Genomic DNA, 10,597 nt, shown 5'->3' with positions numbered 1-10,597 from the left:
CCCTCGAGGTGTTCCCAGCTGTGGCTTGGCCTCCACTGGTTCTCAGACGCTCCGGTGGGCACATGCCACTGACATCAGAGGGCAGCATTGGGGGTCTGGCCCCAGAAGTTTCTGTGCGGGGCGGTCTGCCCTGCTCTCCCCATTCTGACTGCCCTGTGACCCGCGGAGGCCCTGGCCTTGCAGGGGAGGGTCACGGCCCCGGAGTGGCACCAAGGCGGGAGGCGAGTGGAAGGAGAGGGACAGTGGCCCGGGGACCTGACATGAGCAAGGCGGGGGGCCCCTGTGGTTCCCGAGGCCCCTGGGCCAGCACCTCCAGAGCAGGTCCGAGGCCCTGACACACAAGAGAGTCATGTGGCTTTTTTCTGCTCCCCGTGGATGTCTGTCCTGCCCATGAGATCCATCGAGCCCGAGGCTGCTCCAGCACATCCATGAGGCTGACACACCACAGCCGGGCCTCCCCTCCCGCCCTGCCCTTCGCTCCTCAGCCAGGCACAGGCACAGACACCTGGCCCCTCTCCAGCATAACCCTGCTTCTTGCTGGGCGTGTGTGAAACCGGTTTTAAGCCTCAGTGAGGAGTGAGTGACAGGTGGTAAGCTGGAGTGATTAATGTCCACCCCACAGTCTGGGGCGCGTGGCTGCACCGTGAGGCCGTCACCAGTGCCACTCAGGGCCACGTCCACCGGCTCCCATGTCCCTGCAGCCAGCTTGTCCTCTCTGGCCCCAGGTTGCCTACCGCCTGGGGGGTCCTGTGAAGGAGTGTGAGTGGGCACAGCCTCCCGCCCCTGGGGGGTTGGAGCTGTCAGGGAGCCGCACCTCACTCCAGAGACCAGGCCAGATGGAGAAGCGGGTGCAGGCCACAGAGGCAGGGCAGGGGCGACCCACCTGAGGCTCCCGAGGTCAGCGTCCGGACTGTGAGTCCAACCTCAGGGTCCAGCACGCACTCAGCTGTGCCAGTTCCTTTCCTAGTGGCTGGGACCGGCCCCCGGAGTCACCCTTGAAGAAGGAGGAGAAAGTCCCAGCAGCCCCGCACTCGGCACCAACACCCCTCACTCCCCAGAGTGGCCTGTGGAGTGAACCGCAGAACTGAGGCAGCTTGAGGAGAAGGCAGGTGGGTCCTCAGCAGGCCTGGAGCAGCTCCAGAGGCAGGGGTGGCTGCCCATGTGACTGTCCCAGCCTGGGCGTCGTCAGGAGCCGAGCCCCTGCTGCCTGCTGAGGTTTGCTGTGGCCTCTTACTTCCCCCGCAGTTGACCAATGAGCCCACCCAGGTCCAAAGAGAGTCTGTGGGTGGGAACCCCACCACTGACTGACTGTCCTGCTGCCTCCATCGGGCCCTGGGGACCAGCCATCCCCACGGTACTAACCCAGGCTATCTCACAACCAGGGACCCAATGGCCCTGAATGAAGTCTGCTGGTTTTTTTTTTTTTTTTTTTTTTTTGAGTTGGAGTCTCGCCGTGTCACCCAGGCTGGAGTGCAATGGTGTGATCTTGGTTCGCTGCAACCTCTGCCTCCCAGGTTCAAGCGATTCTCCTGTCTCAGCCTCCTGAGGATTACAGGCACGCGCCACCACACCCAGCTAATTTTTGTATTTTTAGTAGAGATGGGGTTTCACCATGTTGGTCAGGCTGGTCTCGAACTCCTGACCTTGTGATCTGCCTGCCTCGGCCTCCCAAAGTGCTGGGATTACAGGTGTGAGCCACTGTACCCAGCCAGTCTGCTGTGTTTTAAGAAGCATCATTGAATATTTTTCCTTTAACGCCGCTCGCCGGGTGCAGGCTGTCGGCCCCACCCCACCATGACGTCGAAGCTGCAGGTGCTGCCTTGGAGACGGGAGTCTTTACCCCAGCAGCTCAGCCCACGCCCACAGTCTGCTCTAGCGCTCCCTTGGTGGAACAGACCCCGGTACTCATTTTAAAGTGTTTACCAGGAGTACTCACCCTCCTGGGATGCAGACCACGGACCCACAGCCCACGTGACATGGAGCCTAGGACTCAGACCATGAGAACTCGGGAGGTCACACGGGTGCAGTTTCCACACAGCGCATGCAAACGCACCACCACTGCTACCTGGGCACACGGATCATGAATGGTCAGACCACACCAGTGACACCAAGAAAGGAGCCCAGAAAATGCCACCTCATCCTACAGCAGCACAGTCCGCTAGCATCACCTCACGAGTGTCTTACCCAGCAGCACTGTGCCACTATGAAGGGAATGTGAGCATTATCTCTAACGCGGAGGCACTCAATGCCAGAGTTACCACTCCGTGGAGACCTGGACCACGAGTACTCCCTGAACCAGGGCAGAGACACGAGCATTCACACAGGCTACCCCTCACCAGGGATACCCACTTCGTTAGGACCTGGACCACGAGTACTCTCTGAACGAGGGCACAGACACGAGCACTCACACTGGCTATCCACAGCCCCCAGCCCTGCAGACCCCAAGAGGCCTGGACAGCCAGCCGCTGGGTGATGGGTGCTGCCCTGGTGGGCCCCAGCTCACCCAGCAGCCCTCCCTCCGGGCCCACAGGAGCCAGCACAGTGGGGCACGGAGGACTTGTGCTGCCGGTGAGCCCACCTTCAGCTTGACTTGTCTCACCGGGAGACTCTGGTCTCCTAACTGTGGCGGGAGGGACAGGCCTCTCACGTGTGCCGGCCCCTCGTAGGTCCTTACAGACCTGAACAACTACGGCACTCAGAAACCTGCTCAGGCTTGGCCCCAGGGACCCTCCAAATTAGCTTCTGGGTCCCCGTCCCCAGGAGCCTCCCACATGCCCTCTAGGCCCTGCCCCACCCCGCCGCTGGCCTGACCCCACAGTGCTCATGCTGTTCCTTGCCTCCCTCCTGTGTCCCCTGCCTCACGGGGCACATGCTTTCCCCGCGGACATAGGGCTGACCTCCATCTGCCCGAGGCACCCCTACCCCCACCCACCTCAAAGGCTACAGAATATCCTTGACCTTGAATGTGGCAGGCAGAATTTCCGCCTGAAAGCGCCTGTGCGGTGAGGCCTCCAGCAGTCAAGGTTCCGTGGAAGCCTCTGGGCTCAGGCACAAACCCTGGCAGCTCAGAGGAGGTGAGACCGGCGGGCGCAGCAGCGGACACACCCATTGTCCTGGCTCAGGCCGATGCTGGTCCCGACAGCATCCTCTAGAAATGCCAGATCCAAGGCGCGGGGGCAAGTGGCAGGCCAGCCCAGGCACCATCTGGCACTGGGTGGGTGCGGAAGAGCTCTGTGCAGCCCCGTCTCTGCACGTGGGGCGCATTCGCCACCTAAGCGCAGGCCCCCAGCTCTTTCCAGGTCCCCAAACAGGCCTGCAGCTGCTGTCAGTGACGGACAGCTCTTGAGCCTGGCACGTGTCCGCTGAGCTGACCTTCTGCTGAAGGCCTCCCGGGGGCCCACTGCTCCCGTCCAGCCGGGGTCCCACCGGAGTCCCCAGTCAGGTAGGTGGAACGTGCGGGCCCGACCCAGGCCCCTCCCCACAGGACCAGTGGCGGCTCCTTCGCTGCCCAAAGCCCCTGCAAGGGCGGCTCATTTAGCAACAGCGCAGGCCGACCAGAGCCAGGCCATGTCCGGGGCCTCATGGGAGACACAGCAGACACCACTGTGTGGCCTCCCAGGCCAGAGGCTTCCTCAGCTAGGACCGAGCCAGAGAAGAACCCTCAGGGTCTGGCACAGGTGGCTTCTGCTTCTGGTTCTTGGGGCTGACTAAAGTCACTGCAGTGCTGTTGCTGTGTGGGGGTCACACACCAGCAGGAGGTGGGGTGGGGGTCCTTACCTGTGCCTCTGAAGATGATGCACGTGTGTGCACACTTTCCTTCAGAGACATAGGTGCATGTGCGCACACAACTCCCACAAGTGCACCCACACACCACACAGGCCGGCAGGGTCACACACTCCGTCACATCCCACACACAGACACATAAACAAACAGGCCGGCAGATATACTCCGTCACGTCCCATACACAGACACACACAATCAAACCGGCCAGCAGGCACACACACGCCATCACACAGGAAGTGGCACCGAAGTCAGATGTGGGACACAGTATTTGGGTCTGGCTCTGGCTCCAGGGTCGGGCGCAAGGTGACTCTGAGCTGGGAGCCCCTCAGCGTGGCCGGGCTTTGGGTGTTCACACTCCAGAACATTACGTGCCAATGGCTGCGGCCCAACCCCGGCCCTGAGTGGACTCACGAGGCTAAGTCAGCATAGAAACACACAGAGGTTTAATGTTTAATGTTGACTTTCTTTGGTTCAGTGGCAGGATGCCTCTCTGTTCAGCCAGGGGCACTGAGGGCAGAAAGTTCACGAGGGGCTGGAGGGGCCAGGGAGAGCAGTGTCGCCCCGGGATCAGGACACAAAGTGGGCCACACACCCCGGGCCCCTCTACCCCCATGGAGGGCGAGAAAATGCACGGGTGCTATTAACCAGCCTCACAAAGAACAGACAACGCAAAGACTGTATTTCTGTGTGGACGGTTCTGCACCTACAGTGTGTACACAGCACAGCCTCGGGATTCGGGTTCACATCGGCTACGGAAGCAGGTGGACAGCTGAGGCGGAGGCAGGGCCGCCAGGCGTCATCCGCTGGCCCATCTGGTTGCCCCGTAAGGACGCGCAGGGTTTGCCGGGTGGAGCACGCTGCGGCCGACTGCGTCGTGGTGAAGTTTACGGACACCCCGGGAAGTGAGTTTCCTCACACTCAGATACTGAGTGCCAGCCTCCGGAGAGCCCTTCCACCGCGCAGGCGCTGGGAACACTCCCCCACACCCCTCTTCTGGGAGGTGTGCATCGGAAGTCTGTGCTCCTGGTGAGACGGCCCGACTGTCTGCACACTGGCGAGGCTGCTGACGCTGACATTTGCAGGGTGAAACCATCTGCAGTGACACTCTGGTGTGCGGGGCGCTGGAGAGCACACGCCTTCCACGTGCAGGGCGTGCACATGTGCTTGACGGGTGCGTATGTGGGGTATGCATGTGTGTGCACCTGTGTGTATGTGTGGGTGCACATGTGTCACAGGGAAAGAGGGAGGGAGGGCTGTGCACGAGTCACGCCTGTGGCCCTCTGGACTCCCTCCCACCAGGGACGGGCCACTGGCTCTCACAGAAGGCTTGCTGTCATCACATCTGTCCTTTGAGTCAGGGCTTTGTGCCCAGATGTTTTTCATGGAGATGAAAAAAAGGGAAAGGGATGTTGTCCGTGAGAATGTCCCACCAGCCAGCCCCCCTTCTTTTTGGGATAGAACCTTCTTGTTGCCAGGTGCCTACACTGGAGTGGAACCCAGTCCCAATGCGGGTGGCTGGTTTTGGAAGTCGGGTCTTCACTAAAGGATGTTGGGCATTTTCCAAAGGCGTGGGCCCCTGAGAGACCCCCACTGGCCCTCTGAGGCTGACAGCTATCCCCAGAGTCCAGAGCATGGCCGCAGACCCAAGCATCCGTGGCGCTCTCAGCCCTGCAGGGCAGGGGCTACGAGCATGGGCTGACCTTGGACACTGAGTGGGCGAAGGCGCACGGGGGCCCCGGGAAGCTATAGGGGCGGCTCAGACACAGGACAGCGGAGGGTCGTGAGGGTTCTGCCCAGAGCGAGAATGCTGGGGACAGACCGGCCACCACCACCCCAGAGAACACAAGACACACACACTGAATGCTGGGAAGGTCAGGGCAGCCTCCTGCTGTGGTCTCGGCCCTGCCGGCCACACCCGAGGAAGCCAGGAGCCCGTGGGCCGCAGGGCATCTCGGGCCGGGCCACGCCGGGGTCCGGCTGGGTTCTTTGATGGAATCCCCTGTTCTGCTTCTGGGCACCTCAGGACTGGAGGCCACAGGACAGAAACCGGATGACCATGTGTGGGGCCCAACACGTGGATTTGGGATAAGAGGAGCAGGCGTGGGCCAGAGCGTTTCCCCGCTGAGGTCTCTCTCATGGAAGGCGGCAGTGGGGGGTGTGAACTGCTTCTGAAAGGCAGGGTGGCTTTGGCGCTCCCAGTGACCTCATGTGGCAGATGGACCCCTGCTCTGCTCTGAAGCTCCTCCAGGGACACCGTGTCCCCTGCCCCGGCTACACAGTAGTTTCGTTTCTCCAGGGTCCTGTTCGGATGTTACCAAATGGCAGGCCTTCTAGCAAGTCACCCTTGGGCAGCCCGTTCTGGCTGGGGCCGCCGAAGGGCAGGGACTGTGTCCTCCGCAGCATCTCCAGATGGCCAGGCCGCGTGGGGCAGCTGTAGAGGCTAGGGCTCCCCTCGCTGCCCTCGGGCTGGCCAACCAGGGGGAAGGGGTCGCCTTGGGCACAGCAGGACAGCGTGTGCGTCCCCGCCGGGCCCTCCAGCGAGCTGGGGGGGCTGTCCGTGCGCGAGCTGCGGGGGCTGCCGTCCAGGCTGGATGGGATGTGGTAGGCGTACTCGGGTTCGGTGGCCGCCGGGTGCCGGCCGAAGTAGGGCGGCTTAGTTCTGCCCTGCAGGCACCCGTGCAGGTGGGGGTCGTGCCCGAAGGCTCCCTCCTCCTGCAGGTGCGCGTGCGCCTCGTCCGCCATCAGCGGCTCGCAGTGCATCTTGGCGCAGCACGGGGTGGCCGGCGACAGGCAGCTGGCGTGGCCCTGCGCGGCCTGCAGGTTGGTCATCTTGCAGGGGCCCGGCGGGTGCGCGAAGCCCCGCGGCTGTCCGAGGCCCGGCGAGTGCAGGCATGTGGCGTGGCCCGGCGCGGCCCCGTCGGCGTGGAGCGCGGGCCGGGGGTCCCCGCGGGGCGGGCAGCAGGCCCACCAGCACCGCCACACGTCCTCGCGCTTGGCGCAGTGGTGGATGAGCACGAAGAGCCCCAGCGTCACGCAGAAAGCGCCGTACAAGCAGCTGAAGACCATGTCCAGGAAGTGGCCCTGCGACACGGCCAGCGCCCCGAAGGCCCATGTGGCCGCGAACAGGAACAGCGTGAAGGCAGCGGCGCGAAGCTGCGCCTGGAACGAGTGCTCGTTCTGCAGCACCGAGGCCCCGGGGCCGCCGCGGGCGGGTGGGGTGCCGGGCCGGGGCCCGCGCGGGCCGCCCTCGGGCGTCGCCAGCCGCCGCTGCTCCTCGGGCCGCGCGCGCAGCTCGTACCTGCGCCCCGGGTGGCGCCGCAGCTGCACGTAGGTGCCCAGGAAGTACACGCAGGTGACCAGGGCGATGAGGGCGGCGGGGCCGTAGAAGGCGCCCAGGCTGGGCTCCCAGGCCATCCAGCAGCTGCGGGGGAAAGACGCGCGTCAGCCGGGCGGGCCGGCCAGGACTCGGGACTCATTCGGGACACGGGACTCGGGACGCGGGACTCGGGACTCGGGACTCGGGACTCGGGACTCGGGACTCGGGACTCGGGACTCCGGACTCGGGACTCGGGACTCGGGACTCGGGACTCGGGACTCGGGACTCGGGACTCGGGACTCGGGACTCGGGACTCGGGACTCGGGACTCGGGACTCGGGACTCGGGACTCGGGACTCGGGACTCCGGACTCGGGACTCGGGACTCGGGACTCGGGACTCGGGACTCGGGACTCGGGACTCGGGACTCGGGACTCGGGACTCGGGACTCGGGACTCGGGACTCCGGACTCGGGACTCGGGACTCGGGACTCGGGACTCGGGACTCCGGACTCGGGACTCGGGACTCCGGACTCCGGACTCCGGACTCCGGACTCCGGACTCGGGACTCGGGACTCGGGACTCGGGACTCGGGACTCGGGACTCCGGACTCGGGACTCGGGACTCGGGACTCGGGACTCCGGACTCGGGACTCGGGACTCGGGACTCGGGACTCCGGACTCGGGACTCGGGACTCGGGACTCGGGACTCGGGACTCGGGACTCCGGACTCCGGACTCCGGACTCGGGACTCGGGACTCCGGACTCGGGACTCGGGACTCGGGACTCCGGACTCGGGACTCCGGACTCGGGACTCGGGACTCGGGACTCGGGACTCGGGACTCGGGACTCGGGACTCCGGACTCGGGACTCGGGACTCGGGACTCGGGACTCGGGACTCCGGACGCGGGACTCGGGACGCGGGACTCGGGACTCGGGACTCCGGACTCGGGACTCCGGACTCGGGACTCGGGACTCGGGACTCGGGACTCCGGACTCGGGACTCGGGACTCGGGACTCGGGACTCGGGACTCGGGACTCGGGACTCGGGACTCGGGACTCCGGACTCCGGACTCCGGACTCGGGACTCGGGACTCGGGACTCGGGACTCGGGACTCGGGACTCGGGACTCGGGACTCGGGACTCGGGACTCCGGACTCGGGACTCGGGACTCGGGACGCGGGACTCGGGACTCGGGACTCGGGACTCGGGACTCGGGACTCCGGACTCGGGACTCCGGACTCGGGACTCGGGACTCGGGACTCGGGACTCGGGACTCGGGACTCCTGTGGAGCCAAGGTCCCGCGCCCACCCCGACAAGCGAGTGGCTCTGTGCAGTCACGGCTTGGTGGTCTCGGGCGTTTCTAGAGTCGCTGAGAGTGTGGATGGGAATGGGCCCCCCCCATCGGCCCTACCAGCTCCGGAGGTCGGGAGCCCGGAAAGTGTCTCCAGTGGGGGCGGAGGCGCAGCCGGGTGTGGGGGCAGGAGGGACCCGAACTTGCTGGGTGGGGCCCGAGGGCGAAGCGGGCTGGGCGGGGCTGGCGAGGGTGGGCGGAGCCAGGGAGGTGGAGTCGGGTGGGGCTGGGTCAGAGGGCGGGGCTGGGTGGGCGGGGCCAGCATGGGTGGGCGCGGCCAGTGAAGTGGCGTCTTGTGGGCGGGGCCAGGCAGACGGCGCAGCTGGGTGGGCGGGGCCGGTGTGGGTGGGCGGGGCCAAGGAGGTGGAGTCTGGTGGGCGGGGCCAGGCAGAGCGCGCAGCTGGTTGGGCCGGGCCGGGCCGGGCCGGCGTGGGTGGGCGGGGCCGGTGTGGGTGGGCGGGGCCTGGCCGAGGGCAAGGGGCGGGGGATCCTGGGCCTCAGAAGGAGCTGGGGGCGCTGAACCAGAGGATCCAGGACGGCTCTAGGCACCGATGAGAGGGACGGTTGGCTCCATTCCTACCTGATGGGGTTTCCCTTCTCAGCTGAGCTCCGTGCTGCTGCCAAATAGCTGTTTGTCCCCAGGCCCCTCCCATGGAAGGGAAACCAGGCCTGCCTTGTCCAGGGGCAGATTAGGGTGGAGTCCCTGGGAGAGGAGGGGGCGCCGCGCACTCCTGGGGGGCGCGAGCTGGGAGGGGCGTGGGTCTGGGCGAGCCCCGGGTCCAGGCCCCAGCCTTGCTGCTCCGTCTTGGGCTCCCCCAGTGCGGGCGCCCCGAGGCCTCCAGCAGAACCCACCCGCCCCTCCCCGCTCCTGGCGGCAGGTGCCCAGTACTCACTACGCGGTGTCCTCATCCTCCGTCCCGTAATTCCTGATGTTCGTGGCAGCTGTGACCCCACAGATGATGAATGGGACCCCTCCGCTGACGAGGTAAAACCTGCCGGAGTGGAAGGCGCTGATCCCCTTGCAGACCCGGCCTGCGTCCTCCTGGGACAGCCCTGCCCCTCTCGCCCTCCGCGGGGCAAGGGAGAGTAGCGGGTGCAGGCGGAGTAGGTGCGGGGACGAGACTCCTGATCCCTGATCCCTGACCCCTGACCCCTGACCCCCGACCCTGATCCCCGACTCCCGACCTCCGACCGAGCACCGATCCTGGCCTTGCCTTGCCTCCTTCCTGCAGGCCTCTGCACCTGTGGAGGGACCTGGACCCCAACACGGAGGTCCCAGGTGAGCTGGGTGGGCTGCAGACTTCACGGCAACTGCAGGGAGCCCCTGGCTACAGGCGGATCGCTCCCCTAGCAGCGCGGGTCACACAGCAGGTAGTGTGTGGCCAGTGATGGGAGTGGGGTGGGAGGGGGACCCTTTTAAGCAGTTTTAAGACCTCACTCAGCCTCAGGGGAAGAAGTGCAGAAGGCCGCAGTCTCCTCTCCCTGCAGACCATGAAGCCCCACCTTGGAGGGGCAGAGTCTCAACCTGAGAGGTGCAGCCCAAGCCCAGGGCAGGGGCTGACGGTGCCCTCTGCCTGCAGGGCCTGTCAACGGCACCCAAGGGTTCATGCAGATGCTGCCTGTCCCCGACCGGGTGCACTTGCTCACCGCTTCCACCCCTGGCCAGACCCATGAGACACTCCCTGGCTGCCAGCCCTATGGAGCATGACCTAGGGGCCAGCTCCAAGCCCATTTCCACAGTAGTGACCTGGGGGGATCTCAGAGACCATCCCCACATGGGTGACCTGGGTGGGGGCAGCTCAGAGACCTTCCTTGCATGGGCGCTGTCTCCCCAGTTGCTGCAAACTCGTGGGTCGGCCGTGGATACCCCATCATAAGTTTAGTTGGTTCCAAGGTGCAGGGGTGGGGGGTGGCCCTGCATCGGGTATTTTTTGGGGACCCCCCGCCCCAGGGAACCTGTGCTTCCCAGACTCTGTATCCCAAGAAAATATCCTTCAGGAATAAAGATGAAATAAAGACACTTTCTGATAAACATAAACTAAGAGAATTTGCCATCTATCGACCTGTACTTCCAGAAATGCTGGATGAAACTCTTCAGGGTGAAGGGTTGTGGACCCTCCCATAGGCACCACACCTGTGGAAGACCC

The 10,597-nt window shown here is 64.9% G+C and overlaps 1 protein-coding gene across 2 annotated transcripts in view; it reads right to left on the bottom strand.

The window, feature by feature from the left end:
* Positions 1-4,202: 4,202 nt before the first annotated feature.
* ADGRA1 (adhesion G protein-coupled receptor A1) overlaps positions 4,203-10,597 on the bottom strand; it is a 33,612-nt gene continuing 27,217 nt past the window's right edge. For both annotated transcript variants that reach the window (XM_074383138.1, XM_039465273.2), the window contains 2 exons: positions 9,344-9,442; positions 4,203-7,204 (listed from right to left, as the gene is read on the bottom strand). In XM_074383138.1, the coding sequence (XP_074239239.1) occupies positions 6,055-7,204; positions 9,344-9,442 (1,249 nt within the window). In that variant the 3' untranslated portion in view covers positions 4,203-6,054. The remainder of the gene's footprint in view (positions 7,205-9,343; positions 9,443-10,597) is intronic.

Source organism: Saimiri boliviensis, chromosome 12 (genome assembly GCF_048565385.1).
Source record: "Saimiri boliviensis isolate mSaiBol1 chromosome 12, mSaiBol1.pri, whole genome shotgun sequence".
In the NCBI taxonomy this organism is placed as follows: Eukaryota; Metazoa; Chordata; class Mammalia; order Primates; family Cebidae; genus Saimiri; species Saimiri boliviensis.
The sequence above is the reverse complement of the archived record's forward strand: the minus strand, read 5'-3'. Positions and strand labels throughout refer to the sequence as shown.